At 35.1% G+C, this 22,346-nt stretch overlaps 1 protein-coding gene across 3 annotated transcripts in view; it reads right to left on the bottom strand.

Moving 5' to 3' along the window:
* LOC120772857 (F-actin-uncapping protein LRRC16A) overlaps nt 1-19,435 on the bottom strand; it is an 87,073-nt gene extending 67,638 nt beyond the window's left edge. The window contains exon 1 of one of the 3 annotated variants that reach the window (XM_040101675.1): nt 18,973-19,435. In XM_040101675.1, coding sequence (XP_039957609.1) covers nt 18,973-19,093 — 121 coding nt within the window. In that variant the 5' untranslated portion in view covers nt 19,094-19,435. The remainder of the gene's footprint in view (nt 1-18,972) is intronic. The other 2 variants (XM_040101674.1, XM_040101676.1) reach the window with 2 other exon arrangements.
* Nucleotides 19,436-22,346: the final 2,911 nt, after the last annotated feature.

Below are 22,346 nucleotides of genomic sequence, written 5' to 3' on the forward strand. Positions count from 1 at the left end.
AATAGTAGCAGTGACCTATACAAGAACTAAAAAGCAAAACAAATCAAAAGAACTAAGGCGGCTACATTTATTTATTGGAAAATTTGTTGGACAAATCTACAATTCAGGCTTTTTATATACATACATACATAAGTATGTCATGTACACAATTTTCTTTCAGCTTAAAACAGCTGGGCTTACAGACACTTGCTGACCACATAAACATCCCACATGGATTGATGCTATTAACCCAACTATGCATACTTCAGTATTATATATTATATACAGTATACAAAACATATATACATACATACTTATATGAATGCAGTGGTGTAATTGTGTTTACAACACTTTATATGCACATGACGAGCAATTAAAATTGTGCTCCTAGCCATCTCGAACGGTAATGACCATACATCGTGACCACGCTGGCACTTGTTTTCGATGAATCGCCAGTAAAAGTGTCATTTGAGTACTAAAACAGGCATAAATACATATGTACATGCTTGGATGCACGAGTGCTTTTGGCAATAGGAAGTGTTCGATATTTACCGGCTCGTTACGAGATTGTCAACAGCTATTCGTTAACGTTAAGTACACTTAACAAACTACTCGAAAATTTTTAATCGACACTGGAAATTAATACAAAATAAAGAACGCTATTAAATTCGTTAACTTAGTATATGAAAATATGTAGGTATATATATTTTTTTGAAAAACTGTAATTTGAAACTTTAGAAATGATAGTACCTGAGACCATCGAATCAAATATATAACTAGCACAAATTTCATAGACTTGGGTGTGATCTAGAGATAGAATAGAAACTATTGTATTTAAATGGATAATTTTGTTGTTGCTTCCGGAGGAAAGTTTTTTCACTAGCAAGGCTTAGAAATCATGCTTGAAATGTAGGCAGAAAGTACAGATCAGAAAAGACAACTACAGCCGATGATATTTATAGGAAATAAAGACCAAATTTATTCAGAATTAAATCTCCGCAGGTAGAATAGAAAGATGTTTACAAGACTCTCGAAGACGTCGAGAACGTTACTGGAATATAGTTCTTTCAACGAATATATTTTATATTTGACGTATTTAAGTTAAATTGGAATAATCGCGTCTGGTAGAACAACCTAGCGTTCATCAGAGATATACTATGATTATCGTCTGCAGATCTATCAGGATCTGCGATGGATTTTTCTAGCGTGGTGTAAGCCTAATTGTAAGAATGTTGGCAAATGGACCGAAGTAGAAACAAAAATTTAGAGGCCAATGTAATAAAAATGAAATCAATTAGATTTTTTAGTTCGTCAAAGTTCGTCACAAAATACAAAATACAATTAGTGAAGCGTTGGATATAACGAATGTTTTTTTGGCCTTTTTGATCTTTGATAATGAACAGATTTACTCCAGAACAATGTTTGAAAATTTAACAAATTTATGACCAAAATAGTGGTTCGGTTCATGCGGTTTTGTTGTGATGAACCTCAATTTTCGTTGAATGTGTTCATAAACAAAATTGCTGCATTTGGAGTATTAAGAATCCAAAAACCATTGTTTAGACGCCTCTTTAGACAGAGGGAATAATTGGCCTATATTTCAATTTGGAACGCTATAGATTCATAAATAAAAACTTTTCCTTGCCTAAATGGGGGCAAGTTGATGTGGAAGACCATTGGTTTACAGAAACAGTCATTTTATTGAAATAATATTTTGATGAGCGCATTATCTCGCGTCGTAGGCCTATGGCGTGATCTCCAAGATCTTAGGGTTCAACACCGCTGGACAAATTTTTATTGGGTTATGTGCAGACACTTGTCTATGCTAATGATCCCATGAGGTTTGACGCCTTGGAAAAGAATATTCGGTGAGTATTGATGACACACATAATGACAAGCCCTTATCTTTTCTCTAAAGCCACATATCTTGTTTTGGACTCAAGAAGGACAACTATTCATGATATGATTTCATTTATCAACAACTGGTCAAGATTCTTAGAAATGATATTTTTTCAATAAAACGTTAAAGTAATTTTTTTTTCTAATTATAAGGACAGCACTGTCTATGTATGCTCTATAGGTCTTTATCACTTAATATGTACCCCATCCTCTTCATGTTTCCTACCTATCTTCTAAAGAGTCTTAAAAAGTCAGAACTTTTGAAATAATTTCTGCTATGAATAAGTTAATAGCATAATATGACAAATGTACAATTACTACAAACTCACCGAAATATTGCTTAACATGCCGTTATTTACCTTACTTAGTACTTAGTATCAGCTGCGATTATGAGTGTCATTTTCATACCCTTATAACGCACGCACACACCCTTGGCCGGAATTCTATTAGATGCAACAGCATTGAAACAAGTTCTTTACCGTATTGAGGCACAAAGCGCATTTGTGCCACACATTTAAAGACACCGTCACAGCTGCAACAAACCGAACTCAATCATAACAATGTCAAATGAGAAAAGCAGCAGAAAATATGAAGTAAATAAAAACAATCACGCGCTCTGAGCGCTTGGTGGCACTTCGGCTGCGCTAGCAAAGGGGCAGGTGTTTTGATAAGAAATAGTGTAAGTTGTGTTGCAACAATTCTCCTATGCTTCTGCATTTTCTTATTTTCTCCAATACTTTGGCTACTTCTTGTTTTGTTTTGTTTTTAGAAAAAGCTGGTTTCACTTGTAGAGGAATTGTGTCAACAGCAGCAACAAAGAAAACAAGCAGCTCAACTGCAGCCACTTGGTTAGCCATTAACTACCTGCATGTACAAATACCTTTTTGCAGCTCAGTACACATAAAAGTAAATAAATATTCATTTTGTATGCACTCACATCTTAGTATATGTACGTATGCGTGTATGTAAGCGCGGCCATATGAAAGCGACAACGATGAAACAAAAGAAGTCAATTGCTTTCAACTTGCAACACTTGAATGCCACGCAATCCAGCAAACAATTGCCACTTCGCGCACCTTGACTCAGCCATTCTGAGCTGAGCGAGCCGTGACTTAAATGCACCTCAAGTGTGAATTGCACATAAGGTGTGCAAGATTAAGCACATAAAACTGTTAACTCACTTTAGAGTTTTTAGTATATTTAAAGGTGTTTTGTTTTTATTTTAGTCGTTTCCTACTTTAAGCTTCGCTATTGGAGCCACATTTTAATCAGCGCAAGCTGAGTTAGTGACTCTTCGGTGGACGAGTAGGATCCCGAGAGGAATTTTAATGTTCTTCCAACACTTTTATGTTTCTGCATATTTCTCTCTTTCCAATCAACTCCAAGAAAAGTATAAATGAAATTTCATAGCCTCGTCATGTCATTCTTTATTTTTGAAGAAGTTTGGTAATGACACGTGACGGCATGAATTAAGCAAACTTTGTTTACAATTACTGTGAATGTTTGACAGTTTGTTTCGTTTAGGACGCACCGTGTTGTCTCTATCATTCTTGGTATAACTAAGTATAATAAAGTTTCTGAAATTTCTGGGGAAGTAAACGTAAGATCTCACAACAACTTTATAACACATTTATATCGATAAATATAAGTAATATCTATATATTAAATATATTATGGTTCTAGAAAGGCTCTAGGTTTATCAGAGACTCAGATTAAATTAACGCATTCACGATGACACAGAAAAAAAAAACACATAGCAATGGTGTATAAGCATAATTTTATACTATTTCTGTTTTTGATAACACTTACAAGTTACAAGTAATATTTTTATTTGCTTCTATTAGGTTAGTACTACGGCAGGTTAACTCTGATTTGTTTATTATTCGATTAGGACTCTTAAAAAATTCTTTTTCAGGATATTCCAAATTTTTTGAAGGATTGTTTACCATTTTTTCTATCAAAATGACATTTACAAAGATTTTTCTAAAAAAAAAACTTCAGGTGGGTGGTTTTTAAAAAGATTTCTTATCAATCTTTGAAGACAATTTAGCCTATTAATTCAGTTTTATAAATCGTTTGCATAATTTCAAAATCAAAAAAAAATTTTGACACTCTTATACGCTCTTTGAAATATTTTCTCTTTTTAGCATCAGATTTACTACGGAGGCTGCTATATATATTTCTGGCCTAGGTAACACTAAGTGTTGCCAGGTGCAATCTGACATTTCCATAGGAAAGTTTGACATTTTTTAGCATAACATCACTCAGAACGTTTTGTCATTTAATTGTGAATTGTTTTATTTACAGGGAATTAAAAAATTCATCTCGGCCAAAAAATGGAATTAACTCGTGAACATTTTGCACAACTTTTGACGTGGATTATCACGAAAAGAGTGGATCGATTAACTAAAATCTTTGTATGGCTATGAAGCACCATCCTATAGCACTGTGAAAAACTGGTACAACGAATTCAATCATGGCCGACGCTCGCTCAAAGACGAATTCCGTGAAGGTCGTCCAAAAACAGCCGTTGTGCCAGAAAACATCGATACCGTACGTGAATTGATAATGCAAGACCGTCATGTAACATACCTTCAGATAGAGGCATGCCTATGCATTTCTTTCACCAGCATATATTCGATATTGCATGAACACCTGGCCGTAAAAATGGTTTGTTCTCGTTGGATCCCGCACTATTTGACAATCGCTCAAAAAAGGCTCGGGTCGATTGGTGTAAAGAAATGCTGAAAAATACGATCGCGGTGCTTCAAAAGACGTTTATAAGATCGTCACAGGTGACGAATCATGGATCTATGCGTATGAGCCCGAAACAAAACAGCAATCGACCGTGTGTTTCTTCCAAGACTAGCCAAATCCAACGAAAGTTGTTCGTGGAAGAAGCACTTCGAAGCAAATGGTCGCCTGTTTCTTCGGCAAAACTGGTCATGTGGCGACTGTTTCGCTTGAGCAACGTAGGACCTTCAATTCTGAGTGGTACACCACCATTTGTTTGCCTGAAGTCTTCCGAGAAATTCGAAAAACGAACAAGAGAAGACGAATCATTGTGCACCATGACAATGCGAGCTCTCACACATCGGCTCAAACAAGCGCCTTTTTGACCGACCAAAACGTCGAATTAATGGATCATCCGCCGTACAGCCCTGACTTGGCACCCAATGACTTATTTTTATTCCCACACATCAAGAAAATAATCCGTGGTCAACGATTTTCGTCGCCAGAAGATGCTGTTGAAGCATTAAAAAACCATGTTTTGGAGGTGTCTCAATCGGAGTGGAAAAGGTGCTTCGAAAATTGGTTTGAGCGCGTGCAAAAGTGTATAAATCTTGATGGAGAATATTTTGAAAAACAATAAAACCATTTTCGTTGATAAATATTCCTATTTTCATTATTAGGCCAGAAATATATATATAGCAGCCCTCGTATTATATGTTTGTATGCGTCATTGCAATTTCATCTGTCTCATCACAACAGTTTTTGCTATAACATACATAAGTTTTTTTATGAGGTCAAATTAATCATATACTTAACATTTGACTGCTCGCCACTTGCAATTTGTAACAAGAACCCTCTATATGTATGGAGGTATATGCTCTAGCAACATGTTGCACGGAGTATAATAGTTTAGTTAACATAACGGATGTAACCCACATCTAAAATTGTAATAGTTTTTGAAATTTGTATATATGTACGATCAGTGGGATCACATAAATCTAATCTGGGTATCATTGTTTTCTGACTCTTTGACATTATACCGTTTCTATCGGTAATATGAAAAACTTCCCGTTAAGATTTGGTGGCAACCTTTCGTTTAGCATTTTGTAAGTCGATACAAAAAAATGGTTAAAAACGTCAGTACTTTTCCTTAAACCCCATATACCCAATAAAATAATTTTAACCCTCTGATGTGGTTTAGTGAGTCGAATGTCTCAAAAATTTAATCTGATTTCGTTCTATTTATCATATGTTATACCCAATATAATTAATTTTATACATTCGGTTGATTTTAGACAGCATTAACAGTGTGATTCCGATGGACTATCAATAAAATTAAATAAGAAATTGAAATTAAGCACGAATCACGCATCACTAGAACAAACCAGAAAAAGAAATACATTGAAAATAATCCTGTGAACTTGACTTTAAAGTAGATATTTCAGATATGATGACAGCTCTTAATGAGTCTAAGGTTTTAAATTATTCCTGTTTATATAAAGATTTATTTAATATTTTTATGGCCTATTATTTGTGACAAATGGACGATCAGCTACCGTTCGGCCATGCACGCCTATCGTGGTTGCTTACTTTTTTAGATTATTTTTCAGCACTTAATTTCAGTTCGCCACTCACAGGCGCTACTCAATCGCACAGTTTGGCATATAATATAAATATATACATACATATGTATGTATGTATGCGTAGCAATTCGGGATTACGTGAGTATGTTCTTCCACATAAAAACTCTTATCCATAACTGTATGTATGGGCTTCCTTTCTTTATAAATTTTTAAATTAAAATAATTTGTGTTGAGTCACGGTCTCAACGCAGAGAAATAAAAGTGTGACAGAGAATTTTTAGTGCATGAACTTCAAGTTCGTCGACTTACAAAAAAGTATAAGATTATATTGAAAATGTGTGAACAGCTAATAACGTATGGATTAAAACCACAATCGCACAATATATTGAATTATCGAAATTTTTCTTAGAAAACAAAATGTTTTAATAAATTATAATTGTTATCATAAACTAACATATGTTCTCGCATTCTATCAGCACAAGTTTTTATAACTCTGTCTACGAGGTTGCCTCTTTTATTTCGGGATTACAGCATCAACAGTTCCCGGAACAAACTGATTTTGGACGACCTTCACGAAATCTCTCTTGGATTGATCTACGGCCTCGATTGAATTCGCCATACCACCATACTGGTCTTTGATGAAGTTTCATAGTCAAAAATATAATTAAGTTCATCGATGCACTGTTGCCGGGTTAATTCAATACGAAAGTTGTAAAACAAAATTCGCGATTTAATTTCATTTTTTAACCGAGATGAATATTTTAAGTTACTGTAAACAACACAAGTAACGCCGATATGTCAAAACGTTCTGAGTATGTATAACATCAAAAATGTCAAACTTAACGATAAACTTGTGAGTTGTCATTTTGCAACATTAGAGTTGCCAAATCCTGAAATATAAAAGGTAACCTACGTATTTGTTATTGTACTGTTAGGTACTTATTGCTATAAGTCAAATGAATTTATTTTCGAATAAAAAGGTATAAGAATTAAGACAAAAACGAAAGTCAGGCGACTGAAAATGTTAATATTGTTTATGGTCCCTATACTGCAACAACTAATCACGAGTAAGTATGAATCCGTTGATTCTGTTCTGGTAATTATTAAGTCAAAGATAATAATCGTCGATATTATCGATAAATAATGAAAATCGTTGAGTGCGACCCTCACGTAAGCTCTACTTCAATTGCTCAGGAGGAAAGCATTGAAAAGAGAAACATTTCGGATTGTTAAGGCTGGCTCGATGCCTAAAAGCTTCTTAGACAGAAAATTCTTTCTTAGATTCAAAAAATTATTGCTAAATCGTAACAAACTCGATTAAATTCTGAAGCTGATGGGTACTGGTGATGAAAAGAGCGTTTTGCGATCTTTAAGATAACTTCAAGCGAAGGAGCGAAAGCGGCGAGCCAACGCAAACAGTGAAGATTAACGGTTAGGAAGGTTTTGGCAACGTATTTGGTGGGATTTGTAGGGTATCATCTACTATGACATGTTCTCCCTTCCAAACCTCTTTATTAAGACCGTCTAAAAACAGCAGTCGCCCAGATGCAGTATGTTTGGGCCAATAGCAAAAAAATCATATTCCATAAGGACAACGTCAGGGCGATAGTGATTCACAAGAAACTCCAGGCGCCTGATCAGAGGGTTCTTAGGCATCCACCTTATAGTCCATAACTCGAACCACTACCTGTTCCTCCGAATGATTTTGCTGGTGTAAAATTCATCTCAAGAGAAACTTGTGAAATTTGACTAACACAGGTTTTTGCCAAAATGAACATGGGTTCCCTAAGAGTGGTGAAATCATCTTCAAAATGACAACAAGTTAACGAACCAACCGCTTCACATTCGGCATAAATCGGATCATTCTAATGCTTCAATTCAATGCAAAAATATTGGAATTTTTAGTACATATTACTTTACTTGCAAAATTTAGGTTAATGTATAAGTAAAACTAATAGTCATATTTTAGATAAGCAATTACGAATAACAGGAAAATATCTTTTTTTTTCAGAATCGCATGTTTACACAATTATTTGAGTTAATTGACTTTTGGGCTTCTGGTTTTTGCTTCGGTTTTACCATTTGTATATTTGCGATTTGTTGAAACTATTTTCAGATTATCCAATTGAGTTGGCAGCTTTGAGTGCTGTATATGGCTTATATTTGTATTTAATTGCATTTGATCAAAGCTAAAATACTGTGAATACACAATTTTGAAATAAAATTGCACAAACACCATGTATTTACATGCACACATACATACTTATATAAAATTCAAATTATTTACAGTTAAAAAAATGGCAGCGCGAACTCGTAACTATAAATTTCATTTTACGAATGAGCGCTTCTTTGTGGTCTATGGCATTTTCACTGATTATCACATCCAGAAACAACTGTACCAACATACTAAATAAGTTCATAATAATAGTACCATATTTTTTCTGATTCCATGCAGGAATACGGCATAGACTGGATTTTTTTCTCATTTTTTGAAATAAAAGTATAGTAGAGAATGCATATGCTAAACACAAAGAAAACTCATCGCTTTTCACCCTCATCACCAGATCTCACTTTTTATCCGTTGACAGTACTTAGTCCAAAGAACCCGGTCACGGGTTGATGAAGGCTGTAGAACTCTCCGAGGCACCTGAAGATCTTACCGAGAAAATGATTAAGCATTAGTTTGCTTGTATTGACTCAAAATTGATATATTTAAAACACGAAGTTTCGTATTTTTACAGTTTAAGACAAATGTTTTATGAAAAAGCATCTGTGAACTACTTTTTATGTTTATCTCGTTAAAGTTATGAAAGAAATGAACTGTCAAAATTTCAAAGTAATTGTAAATAATAATTTTTTTATTTCGTTCACGATGTCATGAATTAAGGGGTTATTTCAACGTGCACGTCCGAAAAAACGTGGTTTTGTGGATCCTTTTTAAGAGGCATTTTATTATACAAAATATAATGTACTTTTTAATCGGTGGTGGAGACTTTTCTGCTAAAAATTGACTCAACCCTAAAAACCAAAAAATTACATAGGTATTATTATCACTATAGATGAATACAGATAATGTTAGAAGGACTTGTCAAAATTTTGATTGAACACAAAAGAGCGGCTTCCCGATTTTTTTGTTATAAGAAAAATTTTACTTCAGAGTGAACCGAAAAAATAGAAATTACTATCCAAAAATATATTCCTTTGATCATTACCTGTCAAATATATCTAAGAAGGTCGTATAAAAATTTCACTTTCATCGATTCGGCAGTTTTGGACAAATTTTTCACTCTGACTTCGAAAACATTTTGAAACAAACGAGTTTAAAGGTTTGGGAGTCGATTACACTGAATTCAAAACACCGCTTACAAAACTATAACATATACATGATATTATATATGTATATGTCAAGAATGTCAAGAATTGATTCTAAATCGACTTCGACTACTGAAGATCGATTCCGAAAAATCGATTATTTTACGAGAAAACTCGATTTTCGAGTAGAATCGGAATCGAGTTTACCATCCCTACTGGCAGCCATCGCGTGCACAAATAGTCACTTCCGCACAATAACCACCACAAAAAAATGATTTTTTTTCCATGTAATTTATATGGAAAACAGAAAATTTGAAATAGGCAAAGCTCATCTTTTGAGTGACTTTCTTTTTCACATTTTTGAAAGTTTTTAACCTGTTTTTCAGTTGAAAAAAAGGTTGCCTCAGAATGACACACCCTAATGTACGTACTACGTTTTAAAGATAGGCTCTCCATCTTTTCCTTCTGGATTTTACAAACTTCGAGAGGATATATATTAGAGTGATTCAAAAAAAAAAATTTTGTTTTTTTTCGTTTGGTACTCGGAAAAATAGGTTCCTAGACACCTCTAAGAAAGCCTCTCCAAACATGAGTTTTTAATTGTAACGGGAAGGTCCTCCTACATACAGTTTTCTATTTTTTCTTATTATCAGATAGAAAAATTTATATCTCGCTTCCAACTACTTAAAAAAATATCTTGTTCCTTAGATTTTGTAGGAAATTGAATGCTCTACAAAAAAGGTCTATTATGATTTTTTCGTAAACCCAAACGTTTAAAAGATATTAACAGTTAAAGTTTGATTATTTTTGGGAAAATTTTTTATTTCTTATGAATTTTATAACTCAATGAAAAAAAATTATTATGAATAGATTTTTGGAGAGGCTTTCTTAGAGGTGTCTAGGAACCTATTTTTCAGAGTACCAAACGAAAAAAATTTTTTTTTTTTGATCCACCCTAATATGCATTGCTGTTTGACGATGAATATCTCATAAACGCTTAACTTAATCGAAAATTTACTGCTCCGTTACAAGTAAAAACTCATGTTTGGAGAGGCTTTCCTAGAGGTGTCTAGGAACCTAATTTTCCGAGTACCAAACGAAAAAAAATTTTTTTTTTTTGAATCACTCTAATACATACATATATATAGTAATGTATCGAAACTATTGTAATCGCTATTTCTATTATACTTGGCTTAGATACTAGTTTGCTTTCATACTATCGTTTGATCGGCGCAGCTCAGATATATCGGAACAATTGAACTCACAGCAAATCTGTTGTAAATAAAATTTGAATTCTTAACTTCAGTTTGGTGTGAGCAAATAACCAAAGAACATTACCGAGCTCAATCGTAGCAACAAAATGCAGCATTCTTTATCGATGCTTTATTTTTGGTCATTGCGCGTTTAAAGCAATTTTCATTTAAATTAAAAAGCATACAATCGACTAAATGTAATTTGCGCTATCTTCATTCGCAGCCATACGCCAGTATACGCCAGGCGAACGTGCGCCGTTTACACTCGATTGAGATTTCGGCGAAAGAACGTTTGTGCTCAATAGGCAACGCTTGGCAACCAACCAACCGACTATAAGGCAAAGCAATTGGGCAGGCAGTCAAGCAAACAAACATTCAGCAGGCAGGCAGGCAAGCAAGCAGGTACTTAAATGGCAGAAGGCTGTGGAATACTTAGCAGCAGAACGGTGGAAGTGGGTTAAAACCAGTCGCGCAACAAATTGCTAAATGCACGCCACAAATCGAAACTGTTGCAGCCTCAATACGAAAACGTTCTGCGAATTTTTTTCACAAACAACACATACATACGCACACACATATACATACATATATAAAGTTGTCGATGCGCGTTGCGTATTTGGAGGAAAATGGCAGGTTTTTTGCATTTTGAATGTTGCTTTGTTTACGTTTTGACACCAAAATCCAATTGCGTTCACAACGCGCCTTCAAACGCCGGCGCGCGCGCGACGCCAACAAGTGAAATGCTGTCTGGCCTAAACTGGTTGCTCGCATGTATGTGGATTTTGGCCAAGCCAATCGCGCACAGTAGCTAATGCCGCACTGTCCGAGTGCCTTTTATCAATTGCGTTAATTAATTTCTAGTCCATTTTATTCATTTATTTATTTCCACTCTTCTTTGTGCTTTATTTCCGCCATGCAGTTACGATAAACATTTGTGTACGCCAACAACCACTCATGCATGATCAGCTTACGTATGAAAAGGGTAACAAATGAAAATGGGAATAATGTGGCAACGCTTAGTCGCTGGCCGCCTGCCTGCCTGGACTAATTGTGTTGGCGAGTTTGCGCACATTTCCATTTCAATTTGGTGCACTTCGCAATTGATTGGCATGCGACCAGCGCTGCTCAAACGTTGGCACGCCGGCACGAGCTGCACTCGAATATCCATTAGCCTCTTGCAGATCTGCGCGTTGTAAAGTCACACAAGCGTTGGCATGGTGCGAATTTTCTCAAGCAAATTAAATTTATGCGCGCTAAAAACCGCCGTCTGCTCAGTTAGCTGTGACGAATGCTGATTTTATTGCCGGTGTGTCGTTTACATATGTACATATCGCGGCTATAAAACTAGTATCAACATGCCCACTCTTTCATGTTTGAATTTATGCTAATCAAGTTAATGAAGCTCGCGGAAACTGGCACAGCTTCGGTGCTGGTCAAGTGACGCCACTGCATACTCGTCTATTGGCCGGTTGACTGACCCATTTACGTTTCAACTTTTTAGCATCACAAACGGCATTTCACAGACGCGCCCAAAACCAATGAAATACGAGAATTTACGAACTAGCGGCTGGTATTCTTCTTTTTCAGCACCTTACCCCGAGCGCGCATTCGCTTTCAGTTAATTCAGGTTGGCTTTGATTTCTTTTAAATAACGTTTTATCAACTTATCAACTTCTGCCTTTTATATACGTGTTCGCGTACCGCTCCCGTGCTCTTTGCGCCGAGCATAAATTAATTTAGCAGCGGTAGCTTTTAAGAGCACTTATCTCTCTTTCCAACTATTAAGCTAGCTATTAGCTTACTAATCAGTTGGCTTAATACTTTCAGCTTATTCAAATATTAAACAATAAGCAAAATTCAATAAAGATGTGGAAGGCAACAAATACTAAGAGTATCGATGTCAATAGAGTATAACACATAATTGGGTGTTATTATACCCGTAAGAGCGAAATAGCGGAAATATATTTCCTGTGCTAATTTACTTTTTTCATGGGTGTTATCTTTGAATGTAATTCCATTGTCCGAAGTTTAAACAAATTTTGCAAAATATGTTGGTAAATAAAAGGCAGTTGTAAAATTCCTATATAAAACAATGCAGAATGATTATTAAATAGTTTTCATGCTGCTAGGTAAATTAGAACGGTAATACTTCTTTTCATATTGGGTGATTCAAGTAGAAGTCCTATGTAAACAAGCAATATTGCCGCATTTGTGACGAGAAGAGATTCAAGAGCTGCCATTTCAGAAAAAGCATCAATTTGGTGTGGTTTGTGGGATGGTGGAATCATCGGTTCATATTTCTTCAAAAATTATGCCGTCAATGGCGACCGTTATTGCGCCATGATAAGCGACTATTTGATGCCTGAAATTGAGGGTCGTGCCCTCGGCGACGTTTGGACGGCGCCACTTTCCACACATCGCATCAATCAAGGGGGCACACTTCGGTGTGCAGATAATTTCACATTTTGGGACGGTCGATTGGATACCAAGATCTTGTGATATCATAACGTTAGACTTTTTCCTGTAAGGATATGTAAAGTCTAAAGACTATGCGGACAATCCAACTTCAATTCAGGCCTTGGAGCAAAACATCACGCGTGTCATTCACCAGTTACCAGTGGAAATACTATAACGAATTATTGAAAATTGAACTCAACGGATGGACCATCTGAGGCATAGTCGCAGCCAACGAACCAACGCTCGTAACGATTGGAGTTGTACCTCTCTTTATAGAAGATTTTGTGGAGGGATCTTGGTTCTCGTACAAGAATTGAAGCCGAGTGGCCCACAAGCACGTCGCAGTTTCGGTAAATAGGTCGAAAACAAGATGGCCACCGACCCAGATTTTCGGAAGATTATTTTGTTCTGCGATGAAGCTGACTTTTGGTTGAATGAAGCCGACCATAACATTACAGTCAATAAAGAACACTATAGAGTCATGATTAATGACTTTTTCGTGATTGAATTAGAGAATGTTGAAGTACAGGGTTTGTCCAGAAAGTAATGAGACTGATTTTCTTTCGCCGCGACTGTACTTCGAAGCGTGCGTGCACCGACTGGATTCAATAAAGGGCGTTTATAGCTAACGAACGAGCGAAAATGCAGCGTTCGTTAGAGCAGAGGTACGCGAAATTTGGAAAATCTGAAACGTTTAATATGAGCCAGCAGGCTTACCCAGGTGTTGCTTTAAAAAGAAGTGATGTGTTTCGGTGGCACCAGGCTTTTTTGGAGGACCGGGAAGAGGTCGCTGATGAAGACCGTGCTGGGAGACCTGCGACTTCGACACACCGACAATGTGACTCGTGTACGCAAAGTTTTGACCTCAGACCATCGACTAAGTATTCGTTTAATTGTCCAGTTGTTAAATTAATCAAAATCTGTGGTTCATGACATTGTGACGGAGCACTTGAACATGCGTAAGGTGTGCGCGAAGATGGTACTCCGAGTGCACACCTCAAAGTGCTCACTGACGACCAGCAACGCCCCGGCTCACAGCGCCTTTATTGTGAACAGCTACCTATCCAAAGCCGGCATCCTAACGCTTCCACAGCCGCCCTACAGCCTAGATGTGGCCCCCAGACTTTTTTGTTTCCTTGCCTAAAAAGGCCGAGGAAAGGCAAGCATGTTGAGATGAGAGAGAGGATCCAAGCAGCATGCACCTCGGCTCTCAGGGCTATTTACGCAGAAGGAGCCTATTTTGAGAGTTTTTTAAGAATTGTAACGATTAGTTCAATAATTTTTTTTAAATCGACTTCGTCCTATTACCTGTAGGATCTAACGAGAAAGCGCTATATTTCGTATTGGCAATCAATGCCTAGATCGTATGATTTAACACCGCTGAAATATTTTTGAGGGGTTATGTGAAGTCTCAAATACACATTAAGCCCGCGGCGATTGACGTCTTGGAAGCGAATTATGCGCGTTATTACTGGCATACGGTCCCAATTATTGCAAACAGTGGTCGAAAATCGGGGCTGTCGACCGGAATTTATTCGAGGCAGCCGCAGCGGTCACTTGCGCGAATTTATTGTCATAAATAAAGGCCAACCATTTTCTTACTATTAAATCTAAATTCTTGACCGTAACATAAATTTATGCGCATTTTATTTCTGCTTGAAATAATCATCTGGTTCCGCCGCCGTGATATTTAAATATGTGACCCTAAACACCTTTAAAGTTTTTTTTCTTTAATAACTATTTCAAATTAGAGTTTTCAATATAAATTTTAATTACGTAATAATGAAAGTTGTTTCGAAAAATACTCTCTCGGAATATTGCAACCATTAAGTACTTTACCGGTTGGAAAATATTTACGAAAAATTCTTCTTGTCATTTTGGGAGAGAGATCAAGTGCTCTTGCATTCATACTATCATACCGTCATTCTCGTTTGAATTCATATAGTACCTTTTCATCATTACATCTCGCACCCTTTTTCCATAAGCTGACCTCTACAATTTCATAAACAGTATACAAAATACAGCTAAATTATGTCATAAGAAATTAACGACTATCTTCATTACAGTCTAAATTTTAAACATTTTCAAGCAAGCACGTTAACTTTTGCAAGATCCCGCACGGTTTTCGCTTTAGTACCACAAACAATTAGAATTTTGAGTTCCGACTAAGTTTGATCGCTAGAATACACAATAATTATTTTCAATTCACAAAGTCTGGAGAGTGGCGAATCGAACAAACAACTGGTATAAATGCATTAGTTTGACATAACCATATTTATGGATACACATGCAAACTCTATTGTTGAATTATACCGGAAAACTGTCTTCGTTTTTGTTATGTCTTTTACTGATATTTTATTTTCTCAATAAACAGATGATCTCCTTTTTTCTTTGAATATTCTGTTGCGCATCTTAAAACCCATTGTTACAGCATATAGGTAGATATCCAGATAGCATATATTTAACTGATTTTGCCGTGAAAATTATTGAAGAATAAATTAAGGGGTCAGTAGGGTAATCATTTTTCAAAACTTTTTTTTATTTGCATTTTCTGTTCCCTTATACCCTTAAAATTATTGTAGAACCCCACTTTACCGTTGGAAAGTTTCGAAAAAGGCCCAAAAATAATGATACCGCTCGACGTTCGGAGCGCTCGGAGTGCACACCTCAAACTTTAAACACGTTTTTCTCAAACACACAATTTTTTAAACTGGCGGACATGATTCCGGACGAACTACTCAACCGATTTGCATAGTTTTTTTTAAATGTTTACAAAACGCCTGGCTTTCGTCCCTATATTTTTTATAATTTATTGGCAATGTTATGACAAAATTTATGTAAAAAAACATGAGGGAAAATTAAAAAAAAACATTAATTAATTTTTTATTTATCAACATTTTTTCAAGATTTTAGTAAGGACAATAACCATTAACGTACTTTTTAAGAATAAATTGTTTTTTTGTGTTTCCAGTGTCCGCCAGTGAAAAAAACGCATCTCATTCACCCAGTCATTTCTCCGACAGCTGTGATCAAAAAATTACGAAAAAATTTGTCTATACACTCCACGATATACCTTATGATATGTAAAAAAAGTTCTATTGTAGAATAAAAATTTCTAAGAAAAACAAGAAATGTCAAAAAACAGGCCAAATTACCCTACTGACCCTTTAACGTCTAAAAAGTATCAATTGTGCTGGCAAAAAAGTCTAATGAAAAATATGTACAATGTGAGCTTATGTGTTAGCAATTATAAAATTATTGATAAAGGCACAAAACTCATCGGTTATGGTTGTGTATATATGAAGATATGTATTTCAAAATGATGCATATAATTTGAAAAACGTAAACAACGGCAGAGTGGGAATTGTGCTCCAAAGCTGGCTTCACGACACATTTGTGCTAATATGAAAATACACTTGCATGTATGTATCGCTTTTACCATACATACCGACTTATATTTATTATTTTCCCCTTCATTTAAATTTTACCTTGCAAGTTTTTTCAATTTTTTGCTCACAAAGTTTTTATCGGCTACGAGTGCGAAATTTGGTGCATATGCCTATTTTACGGCTAAATAATTGCGATGATTTATCCAAGGTGTGTCTATTGAATACTTGATTTTATACATACATACATACATATGTGAGCTATAATTAATGGATTTTAATACAACAACTGGAATGTGCAAACATTCATTCGTACATGACATGTGTAAATGGAAATAAATACGAGGCATACGAAGAAAGCTTTTCTCGGAATTGGTTAAAAAATAAGTGTCCATCAACAAGTAGTGCAAAGGTCTTCGAAAATAAACGAACCTGGGAATGATATTATAATACAACCTAATCGCAAATGATTTGGAAATATTAAACAGAAACTTTAGTTGAACCAAAGCTGAACTAACCTTCAGCATAATATAAAAAAGTTTAGATACAAGAACTTGGTTTGGATCATTAGTTTATATGATAGCAATATGAATTTTAATTATGCATATATCTCACCCATTGACCAATATTTGCGGTAAAAAGTCAATTTTAGGAACTGGGTTCCACATAGTCGGAACCTCGAGACTTGAACTGTTTTAGTTGAATTTGCATACTTTATAGGCATTATTCGTGCCAGGTTTCATTCCGTTTCAGTATTAATTGTTTCTTGATTTGTGGACTGGTAAGTTAAAGAATCAAGTGGATTTTAAAATTGTGTTATATAGAAAGTAGGCGTGTTTGTAGTCCGATTACGCCCTTTTCGCACAGTAACATAAAAATGTAAGAGGAATGTCACGTACCAATCGCATTAATCAGTGGATTTGTTGAGAGAACGCTTCGGTGAGCAGATAATTTCACGTTTTGGGCCGTTCGATTGGCCACCAAGATAGTGTGATATATCTTGTTTGAGGATGTGGAGTAATTTTTATCAGAAAAATTTATTTGTTCTTATTAACTAACCTTCTTCAACCATATTAAGTAATCTAAGGTCGAATCAGACATGCGACTCGAAATCTACTAAGGGTGCGAAGTGTATTAGAAACAAATCTTCAATCATAAAATAATTATTTTTATAGGTTTTCGCGCATATACTCGTAAAACTACAAACTTCCTTAACCGCAAAACTGAAAGAGAGTATATTTCAAATTTAATTTTTATGGGATTTATTCATAACGTCGATTATCATAGTACAGGAATCTTTACAAGTTCCATGCATTTTGCATTATTTTTAGCTTAAAGCTTAGTGCTCCTATAGATAGTTCCATATTCATATGGTAGCAAATTATATTTTAACAACTTGTATAACTTATCAATTTTATTGAAATAACTAGATGAGGCTAGACGAGGATCTGTAATACCTTTACTGTATTTTCTTTTAGATGCCAACCTGTTAACCCTTAATGTTTGTTTAAAAATATTCGAATATTTTATCCAACAAACTACTTGGATTAGTGTGGTCGAATGATTTGATTGATTTGTGAGAAATAAGCAGCTGATCGCCATTGATCCAAATACACCAAAGAATCGGTTTAGCTTTATCATTACTTAGTTTCAAAATGAACTTGAATTACTCTCAGTAATATCTTTAGTAGAAATTTTACGTAAATGTGCTCAGCTTGATATCTCCAATATCCTTTATTTCAGGCATTTAATTGAACAAAATCTCTTAAAAAGTTGGCAACCCTATTCGAAATGATTTCTAATTCAAAGTCATCTTAAGTTTAATACACACATTGTATGAATTTGTTTAAGTTACAAATAGTATAGATTTCAATAGCTAGCCAGGCGGCAATACTTCTCAAATATGGTATATTTCAATTTCATTAAACGCCTTTAGATTGAAATCCATTTTGCTATCTTATCAATTTATTACGCAGAAATTTGAAATAGGTTACAACATTCTTTATTTTTTCTTTGAACATTTATATTATTACATAGAACAATTAAAAAAAAATCATTGATACCGGTTTAGTCTTCACTATAGTATGTAATTATAATAAGAGTACCTAATTTTTTATTTACTTCTTTTCCACAACAATTAACTTGTTTATTTATTTTTTTAAGTCAGTGTGGTTTTCGTTTACTTTATGTGCTGGTATTTCATTTAAAGGTGTTCTAGATTTCATATCTACGCATTTGTAAGCATCAACCTTACTCTTCTTCGGCAAAGTATTGACCAAATTACGTTCACAAATTTCTCAAGTTAGTATATACTATAAGGTGAGTACGTACTTTCCGTTATTTAGCAACACCTTTTTATACCAAACTTACCTTGGTTTTGGCCTTTGGCCATATCCATTACTTGTAAGTGTATGATGTTACTTAGGTAATCACCAATATGTTCCATTAACTCTGAAGTATACATTTTTGGTTTTGTAAAAAACTTTATCATTTATGTATGTGTATGTGAATGCTCTTGTAGTTAAAATATTTACGCTATTTGACACAGACACTAGCGCATTTACTACGCCTTTAGAAATATTCTAAAACAAGTTTTATATAATTTTGAACACTTTTATCAATTTCGTATAGGTTTACAAATTATTTCGAATCGTTTTTTGCTTTTTGGAAAGTCAAATCACTATGCCGCAATTGCAAATACTGATTTCTCACTTATTTTACATTTTTACACGCTTTTCACTGGCGAATATTCCACGTCGACCTCGCAAAACATTAAATGAAATATTTTATGTACGCGTCGTTGCGATGTTTTTGTATTGTCGAGCGTTTCGCTGCAGTCCGCTGCACGTCTCTAGTAACTGTACGCGAATGACTCAATATTGTCGTACTCCATTAGCGCTTGAGTAAGGCAGCTTTATCTAGCCAACACAAGTACACCGATATCAGGTGGAATTGACAGACGGAACGTGGCACAGTGTTACGAGTTTAATCAAAATATAGTCTATGGATTATATTTCAAATTTCGCTTTGAATTATATTCATAAGTCTCATAGGTTCTTCAGATTTTTGTATGGCATAAAAAGTTAATAATTTGCAAAAACGAATTATTGGTTTAAAATAAGCGAAGCCTTAGGAAGCAAGCTTATCCGAAACTAATAAAGGATCTCATATGCAGAAAAAAGTTTTGACAAAAATAAATATCAGATTTTCTGACTGAGTTTGATTAGAAGAAAACGGGTATGACTTCATCTACACGGACGGATCCTAATGATCCAAAATGTGTTTTACATCCCTCAAATTTCAGCACATCGAACTCGTCCAGTGCATTTTAAGAAGTGCTGGGGACTGAATGCTACACAAGAGAAAAAAGTAAGTAATTAATATTACATTATGCGACACTGTCTCGCGATCTACCTACTGTTCTCATTAGCCAAATACTCAAGTGCTAAGGTGTTATCAGTAGTTGAGTACGCGCAACGAAATGTTTACAGCCAATTCTATGGCATATGTGTGAGTAAATAGGCCCGCATTAAGAACGTTGTTGAAGTTAGGAATTCTCAATTCGTTGTGTGTGAATGTAAATTAAAATGTAAATATGCAATACAGTCTTGCGCCAAATAGTGGGTACACTTTAAGCGTAGATATAATTTCAACTCCAATTCGTGCTATAAAACATATAGTTTCCAAGTATGGATGTAATTAGAATTTTAAGGCTTTCCTAAAAATTATACATTCTTCTCATTTCTAAATCATAACACACTCACTCTGTGTTCATATTATTTAAATCAATATTCTCTCAAACCATTAAACTTAAAATCTGAAGGTTTTAAGTTAGAGCTGTAAGTCTCTATCAAAATCATCAATGAAAATATAGTCCCACATTTTTTACGCTCATTCTTGTGGGGTTATATACAGTTAGAATTTTCAAAAAAAAAATTATTTTATTTTCTTAATGTACATATCTTTAAGAATACACACATAAAATTTCATATCGTTCCTGTGAATATGTTCGAAGTTATACACAGATTTGAAAAGACGTTTCAGAGTGCTTGGAAGTACAAGGAAAAACTTTAAACGCGTTTTTCTCAAAATGGAGTTTACAAAGACGGTGACCAACATTACATGGAAACGGTTAAACCGATTAGGATAAAATTTTAATACGAGCTTCCTAAATATATGTTTTAGTAATTAATCGAAGAAGTCTTAAAGTACAGTTAAATACTATTATATACAAGGTCTAACGCAAAAGTAACAGGACTGATACAAAAACTAATATTTTTCAAAAGTTATATTTTTTTATTCAAAGTAGTTTCCTTGTGCTTCGATACAGCGTTTAGCCCGGTCAATTAGCATTTCAAATGAGTGTTTAAGGGCGGAATGATCTTGAGAATATCGGTCGTCGCCTTTTAGATAGCTGAAATGTCCTGAAACCAGTGTTCTTTCATGGGCAAATGAAGTTTTCCAAATAGGTAAAACTCACAGGGTGCCGGCTCAGGTGAGTAGGGTGAGTGATTAATGGTCAATATGGAGTTTTTTGTCAAAAAATCAGTGCAACAGGCGCCAGGACCCTGCCTCACGGTATTGTGGTCGAGCCCGACGAATGCGTGACAAAAGACGCTTTATAACACCAAGGTAAAACACAGCATTAATCGTTTGGCCAGGTGGGACGAACTCTTGGTTTACAATACCCTCGAAATCGAAAAAACAAATCAGCATTGTCTTTATTTTTGACTTCTGAAGACGACCGATTTCTGATCGTCACAGAGATCCTCACGACCTTCTTGGAATCGCTTAAACCACTCATTACTACGGGATAGGCACTGATCACCATAAACTTTTGTCATCATATGAAATGTTTCAGTAAACGTTTTCCCAAGTTTAAAACAAAATTTAATATTTGCTCTTTGTTCAAAATGCATTCTACGACCGATGACCAAAAGCTGCTGTCACTTTTTGATCGATAACATCGATTGTAGTCATCCAATTGTCTTAAAATGTTTACGAAATGTCAACAAGGGATCAAATTTTTTACTTCATACATATACCCGCCAATAGGTGGCGCCACCAGAAACAGTTATATTTAAAAAGTTCTGTTTCTTTTGCGACAGACCTTGTATGTACAAATTTTTGAATCAGTAAATTTAAAAATTTTTTTTAGAAAAAAATGGTTTTTTTTCGGCCTTCTAACTGTATATAACCACTCAAAATAACTCATTTTAAGAGTAAGTCCTATACCGGGTTTTCCAATAGGGATGATATGATTCTAATTCTATTTCAAAATTCTGTTGCGAATAAAATCCACAAATTTTTCGTGAACAACCAATACATTCACCTAAATTGACAGTTTGGTGTGGTTTTTGGTCTGGTGGAATCATCGGTCTGTACTTCTTTCGAAATGACAGGATGACAGGGTTACTGTCAGTGGCAAGCGGTTTAGATAACTAATTTTTTATAGCCGCAATTGGAAGCAGTCGATCCAGAGAACATCTGGTGCCAAAAACTATTGCGAGGTAAGTTTTGAGATTCGATTATTTCAAGAAATTGTGACATCGAATGAACTCTAACATGTTGTGATTTAACACAATTAGACTACTTCTAGTGGGGTTATTTGAAATCATTGGTCTTAGCAATAAACCAGATTAGCTTCAATATTGAACGTGCTGTTCCTGACATACGACTTGATTTAGTAGAAAAAGTAGTCGAATATTGGGTTCATCGAATTCGTTTCTGCAAAAGAAGTCGTG

The sequence above is a fragment of the Bactrocera tryoni genome, chromosome 3, assembly GCF_016617805.1.
Source record: "Bactrocera tryoni isolate S06 chromosome 3, CSIRO_BtryS06_freeze2, whole genome shotgun sequence".
NCBI lineage: Eukaryota > Metazoa > Arthropoda > Insecta > Diptera > Tephritidae > Bactrocera > Bactrocera tryoni.